At 47.9% G+C, this 17,262-nt stretch overlaps 5 protein-coding genes across 5 annotated transcripts; 1 reads left to right on the forward strand and 4 right to left on the reverse strand.

The window, feature by feature from the left end:
* Positions 1-799: 799 nt before the first annotated feature.
* Positions 800-1,432, reverse strand: SAMD00019534_003910 (hypothetical protein; the record flags this gene model as incomplete). Its single annotated transcript, XM_012903824.1, has 1 exon — positions 800-1,432. One exon carries the CDS (start codon positions 1,430-1,432, stop codon positions 800-802), a length of 633 nt encoding a protein of 210 aa, XP_012759278.1.
* Positions 1,433-1,732: 300 nt separating this feature from the next.
* On the reverse strand, positions 1,733-2,305 carry SAMD00019534_003920 (hypothetical protein; the record flags this gene model as incomplete). The annotated part of the gene is made up of 1 exon (XM_012903825.1): positions 1,733-2,305. One exon carries the CDS (start codon positions 2,303-2,305, stop codon positions 1,733-1,735), a length of 573 nt encoding a protein of 190 aa, XP_012759279.1.
* Positions 2,306-2,432: 127 nt separating this feature from the next.
* On the reverse strand, positions 2,433-4,112 carry SAMD00019534_003930 (hypothetical protein; the record flags this gene model as incomplete). Its single annotated transcript, XM_012903826.1, has 1 exon — positions 2,433-4,112. The coding sequence occupies one exon, from the start codon at positions 4,110-4,112 to the stop codon at positions 2,433-2,435; it is 1,680 nt and encodes a 559-aa protein (XP_012759280.1).
* A 1,469-nt stretch (positions 4,113-5,581) lies between these two features.
* Positions 5,582-6,478, forward strand: SAMD00019534_003940 (hypothetical protein; the record flags this gene model as incomplete). Its single annotated transcript, XM_012903827.1, has 1 exon — positions 5,582-6,478. A coding segment is annotated over one exon (897 nt), but the record flags the coding sequence as incomplete, so codon positions are not given.
* A 53-nt stretch (positions 6,479-6,531) lies between these two features.
* Positions 6,532-16,886, reverse strand: SAMD00019534_003950 (hypothetical protein; the record flags this gene model as incomplete). Its single annotated transcript, XM_012903828.1, has 6 exons — positions 6,532-6,709; positions 6,770-6,924; positions 6,998-13,607; positions 13,693-15,354; positions 15,422-16,506; positions 16,575-16,886. 6 exons carry the CDS (start codon positions 16,884-16,886, stop codon positions 6,532-6,534), a joined length of 10,002 nt encoding a protein of 3,333 aa, XP_012759282.1.
* Between the last annotated feature and the right edge of the window lie 376 nt (positions 16,887-17,262).

Raw genomic sequence — 17,262 nt, forward strand, 5'->3', positions numbered from 1 at the left:
GATCTTGAAAGGTCAAAGTTTAAGAATATGGTAATCATTTGACAAGATAATAGTGATGGGGTAGTCTATCTTAGTAGTTTGGCTTATTGAGTGTATCGGCCATATACCCTTCTTTTTGATCCATAAATAATCTATTATAAATAAATAATACATAAAGTATTTATAATAATTATTATTATAAAATTGATAAATAAATATATTGTTTTTGTTGGATGGTTTGTTATAATAATAGTCTTTGACTTCCCAACATGAGAGAAAGATCAATAAACACGTTGACTTTCGGTATCACTTTAACTCGGAAGCTAATACTAGAGACACTCCAATAATATCATTGTACAATGATATGACGTAGCAGATTGATAAAATTGATTTGTCTGTCCAAGTGTGCAAAGATCCAATGACCAGAAAAATTGTAAAACAATGTTGCAACGTAAACAGAAAACAGATGGTATGATCAATATCATATGCTTGCACAAGGTAATCAGTCTGAATCTAGCCATAGTGATCCTTTCAAAAATACCTTCTATCCATACCGCCGAAGAAGATATCTCCAATCCCTCCTTGGGATTCATTCTTCGGTGTTCATGGATGATGACGAATATGTTGAGCTGGCATTCATTAGGAGGGTGACAACTGATGGAATTAAGATCAACGAGATAGCTTGTGATGTTGATTATGATGATCTGGACTGGAATTGGTCCAAATTCGACTTGATCACTCTCTATAAATAGTTTGTTTAGAAATAATATTTCCACTACCTCTTCTTAATAATAGTAATAATAATTATTTGAATAATGAATCAAAGATATATTTTCCAAATCTTGGCTTTAGTGATTGTGTTGTCCTCTGCCACCATGGCATTGAAAACCATCACTACCAATAGTTCCAATAATTCTACCACCACTGGTAATGCAACTACCACAGGCCATTCCTCAACTGGTAATATTACCTCAACTTCTGGACACTCAACTACGTCTGGAAATTGGACCTCTACCGGAACTACTGGAAACTGGAATACCACAACCTCTGGTAATGATACCACATCCGGATGGGACTCGACCACAAGTGGAAACTGGACTTCTGGTTGGACCTCAACCACAGGAAACTGGAACAGTTCATCAGGTGATTCAACCACTACTGGTAACTGGACCTCGACATCTGGATCCACTGGCAACGAGACCTCTTCAGGATGGGATTCGACCACCAGCGGTACCTCAACTGGTAGTGGAAACTGGACTACCGGATGGACTTCAACAAGTGGAAACTGGTCAACTGGGAACTCTTCCACGTCCACAGGTAGTTCAGGAAACTTTACCACCAACGGAGCCACTACTACTGGTACATCTGGTAATTCGACAACCTCTACCCCTTCGACCACTGGAGCATCAGGCAACTCTACTGATGGCAAAATTGTGAACACCAATTGCCACATTGACGATCAAGCCTGTCTCTTGAACCAATTGAATAATGATCAATTGAAATGTATGTATTCAATCAATCAATCATTTGTTCCATTAATCATTCTAACAATCACTTTTCAATACATAGCCACTGCAAGCCAAGTTATTGGATGTGCCTCAATGATCCTTGCTACGTTGATCATGTCTCTTCTTTAAAAGTCCAACCAGCTTGCCTCAATAAACACACCATCTACATGATTGATTGCCACTCATGTTTGATCAAACAAATATAATAACAACAGATTGGTTGATGGTCAGCTCATTAATGACACTTAAGTCATCTTCTTTTTATTGGGCTTCTTGAAGGACTCGACAGTACAGTTGCCAGTGGTCTTGATCAACTTCTTGTCAATGGGTATCGAGTAGTGCTGATGATAGAGTCGTACGAGGTCAAAGTGTTTGTAATTGATGGCATGCTTCATCAATGATGCCTGCGTCTTCTTTGACACCTTGTAGTTATCCATCAAATATTGTACAATGTCACTGTTGCCGTTGAATGTTGCCGATGACACCAAGTACTCGACCTGTTGTTGATCCATATCCACCTTGTGAGTCTGTATCAAGTACACCAGCAACTCTAGTTGGCCCCAGATCGATGCGTCCACCGACAAACGTGTGGCCAGCGTCAGCAATGACAGCTCGCGAGTGCGGCCCTCTTTTGTCGTGCGATGTAGTGCCACCATCGACTCAAACAGTCCAGGATCACCAATCTTGGCAATCGTTTGCCATAGTGGACGAGTGACACTGATGTCATCGAGACGCTTCTCAATCATGTGTCGCAATGTGTCTGTATCGCCAGAGTGGAAGGCGCCAACAAAGATCTCTTGAAGGGTGTCCGAGTCCATGTAGCCAGGCGCAGCCAGGATGCGCAGCACTGGGTCGGTCACCTCGTCAAAGTGCAGCGCCGCCTCCAAGATCTCGATGGGGTAGGCGCCACGATATTCGAATGGCTTGCGACTGCTGTGCGATGATTCAATCTTGATGGCCGCCACGTTGTTGCGGATATAGTTGATGACGTGTGTTGTGGCGACCAAAGTAGGCCAGCTGGATGGAGCGGTGCGTCATTGGCTCGATCTGGTTCTCGATGAGGTACTGGACAATGTTGTGTGCGCCTTGTGAGCAGGCCAGCTGCATGTGGCGACATGGATGGGCGTTGGGGAAGGTCTTGACGGTGTAGGCGTAAAGCTCAGCGTCATCAAAGAACACGGCGGTCCTCAGGATTGAGTTGGACATTGTGCCCACGACCTGTGGGCGATTCAAATTGATCCAGCGGATAAACAGACTGTACATGGCCGCATCGCTCATTGTGGCTGAGATTGGCGGCAGTGTAGTGCGGCCATTGCCTCGCTCAATGTAGCTGATTATTTGAATGTGTTCGCGTGTCAATGGCGTCGTCTGGTAGTTGAGCAGGTCTGAGAGGTATGTCAAGTACTCCTTGAGCGCCGTCGACGCCAGCACCAGCTGCAGCGACTCGTACACCAGCTTGAAGAAGGCAAAGTCGCCCATGCAGCAGAGCAGGCGGAAGAATTGGTCGACAGGGCCGCTCAGGAAGAAGCCAATCTTGCCAAAAATGTGGCGCGCCATTGCCAGTCGATTGTGCTGCAGGGCGATCTTGAAGAGCGCGGGAACGGTGTTGGGCGGCAGTGGCTGGCGCCTGTGTATTAGGAAGTCCAGCACGTCGATGTGACCTGCGCGCGCCGCCAGCTCCAGGGCGGTGGGAGGCAGCAGCCAGTGCTGCTCATCCATCATATATTGTACAACGGTGAGGTTGCCGCCCTCAATGGCAGCCTCGACCAGCGCCGTATCATTGCAAAAGTACTCGCGCTTTGCCTGGAACACCAGGTGGAAGGTTTGCGCGCTCCGGCACTTGCCGGCCAACTGAATGAGTGCGCGTTGATTGAACACTGGCGGGCGCTGCGTCTTCATCTTGTCGAGCAGCAGTCCAAAGTGATCGTTGGCCATCATCCATTCGGCCGAGTTTATCTGATTATAGCGCTGGCATTGCATCGGGCGATAAGACAGACGTTCAGAGAATATCGAGCGTCTGGTCAGCACGTGCTTTGTGATCGACTTCCAAATGTGGCTGTTGGCTATCATTGTGAAGAACAGCTGTGTTGGTCTATGTGTCTGTGCGGGCTGTCCTGGCTGTTGTGATGTGTGAATGGCAACAGCAGTGGAAGCAGACTCATTGTAGTGCTGCGATGATGATGATGATATAATTGCAGTCATTGTTTGTTTGCTTGAACCAAATGATGACGAGGAGGAAGAGGATGAGGAGGACGATGCAGTCGAGTTCAATGGCGGTGGTAGAGTGCTATTTGTCGTGCACATTGTGTCTGGTGTATTCTGATTCTTCAGGCAACTAACAACCATCATTGCCTCTTTATCATTATATGTTTCCAAATCTTGTTGTTGTTGTTGTAATAGTTGTTGTTGTTGTCTCTTTTGTTGTTGTTGTTGATAGTGATCAGCTAGTGATATTGAAGTAACAAGTGCACTACTACGATTACTTCTATTTCCACTACTCTTGCTTGAGCTGCTGCTACTACTGCTCAGGTTATAACTAACACTCTTTGGTAATACACTACTGTCTGACTTATGTGATGAGGCCAATGCAGCCAAAGGTTTGGTTAGAATTACTTTATCCTTCATCCTCTCTTAATCTAATATATCTGTTGAATGAATGAATGATAGTAGTGTTTGTGATTGGAGTATTGCTATGATTGATTGATTGATTGTGATTGAATGAATGACACTACTTGTTGTTGCTACTACTACTAATACAGATGCTGCTGCTGCTACCTTCTATTGCCAGTGAGGTTGTTTTAAAATAACAACAACGATCATCGATTGCAACAACGTGTAGTAGCAGTTTAAGATGAAGAAGCTGGAGTCACTCCCTCACTCTCCCTCCCTTCAGCTGACCTTTGATCTTCCAAGATGTGTTGACCACTAACACACACACACACACATACATTGACTCCACCATCCACTACTACCACTAAACTGCCAATGAAATACACACACACATGATTTATAACACATCAATCAATCAATCAATCAATCGATAGAGGTGGTGGTTGGGTGGTATTGTTGTTGATCGATCAACTAACTGTTGGCAACACTAAAGTGTGAATGAATATTATTTGTGTGTGGGGTTTGTGTTATATATGTATGTACCTGTTGGAATAGAGACACTATTCAATCAATCTTGTTTGTTCTGCAACGAACCAACTCAACTATGAATTTACTATAAGTGTTGTTGTTCTAAATATATAATATTTGTTTGAAGTTTATATATATATATATCTGTTTGTTCGATGTATGATGGTCGATCAATGATTGTTTGAACAAATCGATATCAGTCATGTTTAATCGTTATTTAATCCTGCCGCTACTTTTGGGCAATGTGGTCCTATCCTGATACCAACAACATCAACAACAGGACTATCTTTCGCACCCCTATGCATTCATAACTTTGTTTATGTGTAGGTACGCAGGGGCAAATAGGGCAGTGAGTGATCACTTGATCAATCGGAAAAACAACCCTGCACAACCATGCCTCAATCTCTATCCCCCTTACACTTGTTTGTACAGGAGGATACCCCATTGTGCAAATCAGTCAATTGATATTTACTTCGGTATCCAGCTGCCGAATATTTGGTACTCTTTGTTTCGCCATTGCTCATGATCGATCCTCACACAACTTAAACACAACATCTGTTTAGGAATAATTATAATTCCTATTTCTCTCTTTATCTTTTTCCTCAACATTATATATATATGTACCATGTTGTGTATTTGTTTGGATTGGATTGGATTAGATTGACAAAGAGTGAGTGAGAAGAGTGTGGTGTGAAGTGAATTGAAGTGTAAAGTGTCAACGCTTCCAGTTCGAATGTCATTGGCAGTTCACACATTCACACCGTTCCAATCAAATATGTCTTGGTTTATAACTTTCATACTGTCATCCACATCATCACAGCCATCAACCATGTTTGTTTCCACAAGTGACAAGCGAGTAGTCTGAAGTGCCACTTCACTACATTATCAACATCATCAATATAATCAATCACTCAATCATACAATCAATCAAACAAACAATCAAACAAATCTAAAATATGTCTTCTTCAAGAATAGAAACTTTATCCATATTATTGTTGTTGTCTGTAGTTTGTACATTGGCAACAACTGGAGATGATGCACCAACAAATTACTGGAGACTCAATCAATGCAAGGATGTAAAACAGACTGAGGAGGACACATGCAACAACAAGTACACAATAAGTGAATTGAATGGAGATGTATCATTCTCACCAAATGCTGTTCGATTCAAAGATGGATTCAATGAGAGTATAGTAGACTCTGCACACAAGGACAATGTATTGGTTAAAGGAGTTTTGGCAACTAGAATGATGGTACGTGGTGCGCCAGTGGTGGACATGCAAGTCAACATAGTCTACAGATTACTTCCAATGTTTATCCCATTTGGCAGCAATGTAGTACCGGAAGTGGATACCAAGAATCCAGTTTATATGATTGATTCATCATCAGTAGCCAACTGCCAAGATATACTACAATGCTCAACATTACGTCTGGACATGGTCAACACAGATCAACATGTAATGGCCAGTAGTCTATCACATCCTTATAGTTCAGTTCCAGGCTTTGATCATAAGTGGCTAAATGACCTTTTGACCAAGAGATCAAGTTATGCATTGATCAGTGGACGATTGAATGGAAAGAAGTTCATGGCCACGGGTATCTATGTCAATGTGGAGGATCGTGAGATTGGTTGTCCAGAGGTGTTGCCAAAGAAGTGTGACAATCCCAAAGAGACCAATGCATTCATTCGCAACACAAACAGATGTGTCGTGCCCAATGGATGTACACCAGTACATCGACAACTCTGTCCAGGCATTGTCCTCAAGTGCTCCAATGGATACAGATTACAAGCATTCACAACAGCTCCACATGGTTGTAACAGTTTCTATTGTGATGCATCATTCCTTCAAGTATGATTTGAATAAATAACAATCATTGTTGGATGAATGGATGGGATTGAATGAGTTTATTTCTGTCTGGCTGAGGATGCCAATGGAGAGGTCAACGATGATGAGGCGTTATGTGATAGACTTGAGGCCACAATAAGTAGACGTCCATCCTCCATTCCAACCATTAGATGTCTCTGATCAGATGCCAATGATGTGATCTGTGTATCCAATGTTAGCTTATGTGCGAATTTAAGACTGATTGATTGGAGAGTTAGATACATGGAACACCTTACTATAACAATACATTATACATACTTATACAATGTCCTCACTACAAGAGTTCCCTTCTCACCACCAGAGATCAAGTACTCAGAGTCCTTGCTGATGATAATACTTTGGAGTCGCTCATGAGTGTTGACTGTGGACAACAAATGTCCATTAATACTATACAAGTAGATGATCAGATCATCCTATAATTGATTGATTGAGTTGGTTAGTATCATGTCATTATGTCCATGTCCACGTCCACACAACACTACTTACTTGTGAATAAATGACAATGTGTCCTTGATTGGATATACAACAGATGCTGACTGATGATTGAGTTGGTAGATAGATTGTACGAACGTACTCGCCCTTGCGCAGACTGTGGATGATGCATGAACCATCCTTGGAACCACTTACACATATGTCCAACTCAACGTTGAGGTCCACACAGGTGATCTCATCGTCGTGGCCATAAAGGATGTGAGTGGGCACGCTGTCAAACTTGGGAGTGGCGCCACTCTTGCGCAGATTCCAGACCATCAGAGTGGTGTCGCGCGAGCCAGTGATCAGCGTCTGGATCTCTGACGACCATGCCAGACATGTGACAATGTCCTTGTGCTTAACGACGCTCTGGATCAGCTTGGCACTGTCTGTGAACGAGATCTTGAAACTGTTGTCCCAGTGGCCGCAGCTGATGACGAAGCGTCCGTCATTGGTGACGGCAAAGCAGTTCTGTGAGATGTTGACGTCGTTGGCGAATGGAAGACCGACGCGACGCTTGTTGCTGTTGGACGATGGGTCCAGCTCCAATGTGAATGGCGAACGTTCGTTCTGTGTGTTGGGGAACCACTTGTGACAGGTGACGACTCGCGAGCGATCCACGATGCTGACCTTGTCCGAGAGGATGTAGGACATGGGTTGGGCCTGCTCGGGGATGAACACATAGACCAGTGGCTTTGAGCCTATCTTGAGGTAGAATGCCTGTAAGTACTGTGGCGACTTGAAGATTGATTGTTGGCTCTCTTGGAAGGCATCGCGAGAGGGATGCGCCTTCTTGGCAAACAATTGTGTTGGTGTCTGTCCAAAGTGATTGATCTGGGACTCAGTAGCCTTGCGCATCATCTCATCCTCGATTGCGTCAATGTCGACCGCACCCTCGTACGTGAGGTAGTAGAACACATTGAAGGCCTCGACTGCGAGACGGCCTCGCTGCTTGATGCCAAAGATCAGATCGATCCACTCGTGCAAGTGTGCTGAAACGAACTCGCTCTCAAGGGCCTCGCGATTGATACGAACAAAGTCGTGTGGGGTTGCCGCCCATGGGGGCAGTATCACGTCGCCAATGGCGCGGCCATCCTGCTTGACGCCAAAGCTAAAGTTGTTTTGGTTGGTGAACATCTCGGGCAGGTAGAAGAACTCGGGTATGAGCTCTTTGACGTCGGTCGTACTGCTCAGCGTGTTGCGATAGGCCTGCGCGATCGAATCAAACATACGGTCGGCGTGGTCGAAGCGACCGCCCTGCAGTTGCAGGAAGTGTGATGTGAATGGCTCCATCCTGATCATGTAGAACAGCACAATGCCCGCGCTAGAATAGTGAGATCCGTAGTAGAACTTGGGGATGACGGGGTCGTCAAAGGTGTCGTAACGCTCGCGGAACACCTTGAGACGGTCGGGGTCGAGCGCTCCCACTGGCTTGCTGAGGTCGCGGTACACGCCCGGGTTGGACAGGTCGAGTGTCGTTGACGTGTAGTCAGCCAACACCCAAGGCAACACGGGGTACTGGGTGAGGTCGTTGTAGGTACGACCGGCCAGGGTGTTCAGGGTCATGAGGTAGTCAAAGTTGGACATGCGTCGCTGTTGCCAGTCTGCCATTGCCTTCTTGAGAGTGTCCTGTGGCGACAATGAATTGGCCATGCTCTCCTTGTAGTAGGTGCGACGTACAGAGTGGATCTTGGAGAACACCTTGTTGCGGTCATTCTTTGAGAAGTTCAGGAAGAATGTCGTCTGGTCGCGCATGAACACCTCGAGTGCACTGCCACGCAACAGGTAGCGTCGTAAATGCACGTCCTTGATCTCCTCGCATGCCCATGTCTTGATCTTTGGCATGCGTGGCGCACCAAGTTGGGCAGCTGAAGCTGCGGCAGCCTCATCAGTGAGCTCCTCAGTGAAGGTGATGTGAACGGATGTGATGTCCAGGCGACCCTTCTTGACGTTCATTGGCGTGACGTAGTCGCATTGAGTAGTGTACAGGATCTTCTTTGCGGCTGGCATTGAAGCAGCGCCAGCAAAGTTGGGCAGGGGACCGCCAGGTGAGAAAGGCGGTGATGCCTGGTCATCAAGAAGCATATCTGACTCCTCCACAAGTGCCCAGTCATCCAAGAGGTCGTTGTCCTTGTTGTTGAGCAAAGGCTTGACCTTGAGGTCCGAGATGGACGAGTCCTTACGGCTGCTGTCACTTGAAATAATGCTAGCCAGCGAGCCAGGGCTGTTGACATCCTCATCGATTGCGCAGTTGGCATGGTCGTTGAACTTGTAGTTTCGCTTCTGTTTGTAACGCATCCGGGAGTTGTTCTCAGTCTTGTCATGTTTCCAGTGAACGACAGTCTCGGTCGTGCCCCAAGGTCCACGTTCATTGCACAGTTCACGCATGATGCGACGCCACTGTGCAGCGATCTCATACGTGGACATCTGCATGTTGGTCAGCAGCGCCAGACGGCGGTCGCGCTCGGGGATCCAGAGCGTGCGGTCGACATGTTTGATGTCAGCGTCGGCCTTCTTCTCGGTGTTGGAGAAGGTGTCGGCTTCCTTGTCGTCCATTGCCTGCAAGTTCTTCTGGCGCTTCTTCTTGCGCTTGTCGACGCGATGCGAGATAGCCTTCTCCTCGTGGTAGAACTGCGCTGAGTGCTCCTCGACGTACTCGCATACGTGTGTCCAGCGCACGTGACACATGACGATCGTGCAGAAGTCGTCAGAGCGAGTGGAGTCCGACAACTCAGACACCCATCCTGCGATCTCGTGTTCAATATCGCTGACGCTGACACTGTGGCGGGATGTGTTGGTGTGGCGGTGTACGAGGTGGGCCGTGATGCCCGAACGCACCTTCCTGATGATGTCCTTCATTGGCGGCACCAACAACTTTTGGTACGCCGTCAGATTGTTGTCGATCGTGTTGCGCATCGCCTTGATCAACTGTGAGAGCGCGTACAGGCAACGTATGTTGACTTCCTCGGACTTGCTGTGAAGGTCGCGATCCATTAACGTGCGTAGACGCGAGATGTGAAGATGAACGACTGAGATGGGCTCGCCTGTTCGCTTGCAAGCCTCCTTGATCGTCTCGAGCAGAATGCGATGGACAATACGCTGCTGATGCGTGGTGTACACTTGGATGGCCTTGCCAGTCTGCAGACTGTTGCTGTAAGTGCCTTCGTAGGCTGTGTAGTTGCCAATCTTGAGTGTGTCCACCATGTCAAGTACTTCAGTCACCAACTGGTAGTCGATCCACTCATTGCGTTCGTTAAGATGGATGCGGCTGAAGTGGCTGGGTGCGTTGATCACTGGTGTGCCTGAGCCGCCTGATGGCGAGCTTCCAGGGCTGCCGCCATTGTTGTTGTTGTTATTATCATTCACGGTGAGGAAGCTGATGCTGCTGGCCAGACTTGCTCGCAAGTTGACACTCTGATGGCCGTTTCCACTGGGCTCGGGGATGGACGCAGCACTATCCACGAGGACCAGTGAGTTGGACAGTGAGTTGACATCGTCCAGAGGCGAGTAGAACACAAACTCCTCAACGACCATCAGGAAATGGATGATGTTGTCCGACAACTTCTTGGACTTATTGTTGAGTGGCGAGTCCTTATCACGCATGGCCTCGGACTTGACGGCCACAACGATGTTGGAGAGCAATGTACGTGTGAGGAAGTGGTAGTTGAGCACTCCACGTTCGGCGTAGGGTCGCAGTGTGGCGAGGATCTGCTCGAGGATCTTGAAGCCCTTGACCTCGTTCATTGAGTGAATGGCCAGCACCTTCATGATGTCAATGATCAGATCCGTGACATTGGAGTACTGCGCGTCATTCTTGATCTCAGTGTCGTTGAGCACGGAGAACAGGTGCTCGGGCCACTTGTCAATCTGGAGGAATGCAGTGCGATTGGCTGAGTTGTTAGGCTGAACCAACAGCATCTTGATGTTGTGCAAGATCATCTGGCGAAGCACAATCGTGTCAGCGCTTGGCAGAAGCTTGATGATGACACTCATCACCTCGGGGAAGACGATGTCGCAGCTGGCCTCAGCCATCATGTTCTCGAGGCGCAACATGTGGAATGTTGAACCGACCTCACAAATTCCCAGAGCGAACGCCAGAAGGTTGCCATAGGTCAGCTCGGTCAGCGGGAAGAGGTGGAGAGAGCGAGCGATGATGATAGAGTCCTGGAAAATGGACTTGGTGCGACGCTTGATCGTTAGCTTGCTGGCACTAGAGCTCGTGTGCTGGTAGTGTGTTACATAGATCTTGGCGATGAGTTGCAGCGCCATGATGCGAACGCGCTCCTCCTTTCTCGAGAGTAGCGTGAGGAAGATGTCGGTGCTACCCAGCTTCTCCAACTCGTCAAAGAACGCTTGGTATTGGCCGGCTGCGCCTGGCTTTGCGATGAGCTCCATGATAAACTCGAGGGCTTCGATCGATGCTCGAGAGTCCAGTGTGTAGATGGCGTAGCGACACAATGATGAAACATCGTTCGTGGTGGGATTCTTGAGAAGGATCTGGATGATCTCAAGTGTGATCTGGCGCAGAGATAGAATGTTGTTGATGCTTGGACGCTTCTGAATGATGTCCTTGGCATTGAGTATCGAGCTAGTCTCGTGGAACTCGTACCAGAAGAAGTTGGCCATGATGTCCAGCAACACCTGAACAGTGATAATATCGCGCACCTGATCCAGCTTGTCCTGGACAATCTGTTTGATCGTCAGCAAAAGGCTACGTTGGACTTCGTAACGTGTCTTGATCCAAAGACGGAAGTCCAGAAGCAGGATCGAGTAGACCTCCTCGACGAGGTTGGGGTCGGTGATCTGGTTACGCATGTCCTTGAAGATGTTGAGCACGTACTGCGTCAGGTTGTCCGAGGGAATCTGCTGCAGAAGATACGAGAGTACTGAGAGGCCCTTGCAACGCAGCATCTCCTCTTGATTGGCCTCACTGCCACGGAGCATGTCTTTGAACAGTGCAAGGATCTGCATGGTGAGACGGGCGTTGTTGGAAGGGTCGATGACGCTGCTGCTGCTCAGTGAACTGCCGCCCAGACTGGACTGGTTGGCCTGTGGGATCAGCGGGAACAAAACCTTGATGCCTCCAAGACAGTAGATGATGTCCTTGATGTCACGTGAGATGCAAGGGTTGATGGATACTAGTGCAGCGTCGCAGTTGCGGTCGACACCAATGTTTGGTGTGTTGTCTAGACAGATGTCACCGTCAATCGCACGACAATTGTAACTGAGGAACAACCTGTTTGTGAGTGATTGGTCGGTGGCGTGGCTACTCTTGCCTCCACCTGAGCCCTCGACGTCTGTGAACGATGTGTTGAAGTTGGCACCCAGAGAGAAGATCGACTGGATCTGCGATGGGGACAGAGACTCCTCAAAGATGTTGAACGCGCCGATCTGACCGTACAGCGGGTTGGTGCGTGACTCGAGCTCGATGCTGTTGCCAATCTTGAAGTTGTTCATGACGCCGCTCATTGTATTCATCTTGAGTGACGTCTTGGTGCGCAGAGCGCCATCAATATACACCTTGATCTCGCTGGCAGAGAACAGGTTGGTCGAGTAGACTATGCTGACGAAATACCATTTGTGCTCGTCAAAGGAGGGCGCTCCGGTGGTCAGCACAGGCTTGGAAGGAGTGTAGTTGTGCACGGTCTGGATCTGCAGCTGATGATAGATGAACAGAGCTTCGATGCCACTGCCGCTGTCGTTGAGGAAGCTGAACAGGCGAGGCTTGTAGTCGGGAGTGCCGGTCGGGTCGACAAAGGACTCGATACGCACCCACGTCGTGCATGTGAAGCCCTTGGCAAATGGCCACTTGTCTAGCGTGGGCAGGTTGATGCTGGAAACGCGGCCATCAAAGTCAAAGTATACTTGGGGGCCTGGATTGCGTGTAATGGCTATGTTCTGCAGGGTGGAGAGCAAAACTGAGGTGATTGGTGGGCGGTTGTCACCCGTGTCGCCACTCTTGAGCAAACGGAACATCTTCTTGAGCTCACGCACATTGACACTGTGGTAGCCGAGTGACTCTATCAGTCCAAGGATCTTGGTGATGATGTCCATCTCGCTGGATGCATTGATGGCGTCCAGCAAGTGGTAGATCAGGTTGGAGTTACAGCACACCGATTGATTGGTTGTGCACTTTAGGACGATTGGTGTGATCGTGTCCAGGATGCGGTGCTGCAGTGCCAGGGGAAAGTTGCGCAGCAAGCTGAACAGCAGCAAGATGGCATCGCTGTTCTGGATCACATAGTTGTACTCGCGATCAAACTCGTCGTCGACGATCATGTCAAAGATCAGCTTCATCGTTGTCTCTGAGATAACAGTCTCGTACTTGACGATGATGTTCTTGAGCGAGTCGTAGCCAATGCGACGACGTACATGCTTCTTGATCTTAGGGCTGTTGGCCATCAGCACGATCACAGTCTTAATGACCGAGTGGCACAGGGCGGACATGCGCTCCTTTGTTGCGCTGCTCACATCGATGTTGACCAGTGTGACGATCTTGATGAACACACCAAACTCCTTGAACAGCTGTTGCTTCTTGGGATTGGCTTTGATCACCTGGCGAATGCCATCCAGCAATGCCAAAGTAATCTCGAAGCCTCCATCCGGTGATGCATCCTCCTTTATCCTGTTTGATCGATTAATTGATTGAGTGAGTGAGTGTGCGAGTGAGATAGGGTGGCGACTGGATTGTCGGATAGGTAACAACATACTTGGCCATGTGTCCAATGTAGACATTGAAGATCTCGTCGAGCGCGGTGATTGGTTCAGGGTTTAGCTTCATCAGGTGAATGATCTGGGTAAGGGCGTAAGTCTTGAGCTCAGGACGCCTCAGCATCTGGAACATGGTTTCAATGAGGTACTTGTCAGTCAGTGCATAGAGGGATAGCTCCTCATGGATGACAAGCTGACCCAAGAAGCTAAATATTGCATTGCGTGCACGCTTTGCTGCCTTGTCCTCCGTGTCACCCTGTTGCAACAGCAGCTGAATGATGTCGGCCAACTGCGAGAATATCTTCTGGGCAATCAATGCCTTGACAGTGCTTGGATTGCTCTTGGTGATGATGACCAGCAGATGAGTGATCTCGAGCAAACGGGTGGGATTGTTCAGGTTCTCCTTCATGTAGTGCAGCAGCATCATGACCTCCTCGGTGTTCTCGATGTTGTTGTGTGTGGCAACGAAGCGCACGAATGACAGGGTGTTGGAGCGCACGCCCTTGAACATGTATTGTGCACGGCTGGTCTGAGCGGCATCCATGGACTCGGCACCCTCAATGCGCTCGTCAAACAGGCACTGGTAGAAGAATGGCGACTTCATGATGAGGCGCCACATGAAGTGCTTGCGCAGTATGTCCAACATCTCGCCGCTCTCCATGATGATCTTTGTGAGATACTCCAACACGATGAGCTGTAACTCTGGATATCTCGTGCGTATCAGGTCCAGTGCTCGTGTCGACTTCTTGCTCGTCTTCTCCTTGAACAGATTCTCCAAGACCATCTCAATGATGTATGTATTTACAAACTTCCTCTCTTCACCATTGTTGTTGTTCATGTTGTTGTTCAAGCTGTTGCTCATATTGTTGTTGTTGTTGTTCTGGTGTCCAGACATTGAACTCATCAAGAATGAGTTGTTACCACTGTTCGATAGTGGATTGCTGGTGGATACACCAGAGTGAATGCTGGTTGTACTGCTATGTAGTGAGCTGTAGTTTGACCAACTGGTGCTGTTGCTTGTACCCATATTGCTTGTGCTGCTGCTATAGTTATAGTTGTTGTTGGTGTTGGTGTTGGGGTTGTTGTTGTTGGCTGATGATGATTCGGATTGATCGATTATCATTGATGAGGACAACATTGTACTGCTATGACTGCCCGCGCCGCTTGGACTGTGGCCAGTGATTCCACCAACGCCACTACCTCCATTGTTGTTGTTGTTGGCGGCAAAGAATGATCCACTGCTGCCTTTGGAAATGGCAATCTTGGAGATGGGTATGGCGGTGAAAGAGAGTGAATGAATGATGCCAAAGAGTTGAGTGAGCTGGTTGACTCTGCTGCGCTTGAGAACTGTTGGTGGCTTGACAGAGGTGCCCACCGAGAACGTTGTGTACTTGAGGCTGCTCAGCACCGTGTTCAAATTGTCATAGGCGTTGCATTGGCAGTTGGAGAAGATGTCAGAGAATGATGAAGCTGAGCTGCTTGCCGACATGGACGTCGCGTCCGATGCATCCATGCCTAACAAGTTCTGTTGCTGGCATATATCGTCAGTGTAGTGGAAGCTCTCTGGCTGGAAGCACTCTGTCGTCCACTGTATGACATCCTTGATGGTCTTGAATCCATTGAGGTTGATGAATTGCTTGGCATTCTGTATGTTGTTATGTCTGTGATGTGTTGGGATAGGATAGTGAGTAAAGGGGCGCAGCAAGGTCGGGCATACAGAGGACATACGTTAACTCTCTGATCACACGAAGCATGTGTAGCTGGAAGAGGAACTCGGCTTGAAGTGCCGAATGCTTCTTGTTGGGCAATGTGTAGGGCTTGCGACCAATGGCGCCAATGATTGTCTTCATCTCGGAACCATTCTCTTTGAGCTTACAATGCATACTGTTGCCATTGGAGAAGATCAGCACGCCTAGAGTATCAGCGATCAGATATCTGAATGTCTGCGAACTGTCCTTTGGCCGCTTGGCAGTGAAGTTATCGTTGAAGAACTGCAGCGAATCGATGAGAATGCCCACCACGCCAAGCTTGAGCAACTGTTGTGTGGAGAACGGCAAGGCCGGTACCAGACTGTGTGGGTTAATACTGCTGTTGAGATTGATCATGCTGCCAGTGCTGTGGCTGAGGTTCATGCTGTCCTTGAGTCCAATCATGATGGGTGAAGTCGGCAGCGAGGCGGCCGAGGTCACTGGCGAGAAGGACATGTCGCTGCTCCTGTAAGGCAGCGTGGTGAATGAGCTGAGCGGCGACGATGAAGTTGGCGACATGTCCTCGCCGATGCCCGGTGTGAAGACTGGTGAGTCGCCGCCCACCAGCGCGTTGGCCGACTGACGTACCGACATCTGCCAGCCAATCCTGTCATGTGCGATATTGCTCACAATCTGGCAGAAGTTGCCGAGTAGCACCTTGAGGTACGGCCACCACTTGACAAAGACTGGGGCCAGCGGGTCCTTGAACGATGACAACTTGAGTGTGGCTAGACGCGCCGCCTGGAATGGATGGGTGAGCGCGTTCTCCTGCAGGATGATCTGCAGGTTGTGTGGAGCGCGTGACAAGATGTTGATGAGCACGATCAGGTAGAGACCCTCGGGTATGGCCACGTTGTCATCTGTCAAGGCCACCGAGAGATTGAGCACAAATGTACAGAGCTGAGTGGCTACAAACTGTAATGAAGGCAGATCTATCTGTGGAGTGGCCTTTATCTTTATGGCCACCAACTTCATATCATGACTGTCTGGTTGCAAGTCCTTGCTCCACTGATCGTAACAAGGGTTATAATGTGCAACGAACTTCTTTAAAGTGTTGGTCGCCTCCTAACATTTGATTGATTGAGTGAGTAAGTGAGCATGGAATCGACTCTGGATCAATCAAACAAGCATACCTCTGTCGAATCGAGTCTTGATCTGAATGCACTCCATAGCTCATCTGATCTTTGTTGACCTTGGGATGATCGCCATATCTGTGAGGACTCGTCTTGTATATTGGTGTCTTTGTGTAGATCTGGCTGTGATTTGAATCGTGCGGCACCAAACTGTATCATACCAGGCAATGCCTTCTTTGAGAATGTTATCGTCCTATGTGTGCCAGTTGCCAAGTTCAACTTGGATCCACCACCATTACCAGATGATGTTGTGGACGATGTCGTTCCAACTGCTTTAAACGTGTGTGATGTTGTCTTATCATCTTGATCCATTCTTTTATCACACACTATCCTATTCTATCCTTATCCTATCCTATCCTTATTGCTATTGTAGTTGGGTGACTGGAATCAACCTTGGTCCAATGTCATGTGTTGTGTGTGGCTGTTATCCTGTAATGTTGAGTATGTGTGTGATTGTGTGATTGTGTGTGTGTCAAGATAGATAGAGAGAGATAAAGTAACAACAATGAAACCGAGAAGACATTCAACTTGAACGTGTTGAGAGGGATGCAAGGGTGCAAAGTGAGTACCCTCTAGGTAGACCTCCTGATCAAAAAAAAAACAAAACAAAACCCCAAAAACCTGGCCCAACAACAAAACAGATATTGGCAAATGGTGAGCTTTCGAATGAAAAATCAACAACATGGAT

Source organism: Acytostelium subglobosum (assembly GCF_000787575.1).
Source record: "Acytostelium subglobosum LB1 DNA, scaffold: scaffold1, whole genome shotgun sequence".
NCBI lineage: Eukaryota > Evosea > Eumycetozoa > Acytosteliales > Acytosteliaceae > Acytostelium > Acytostelium subglobosum.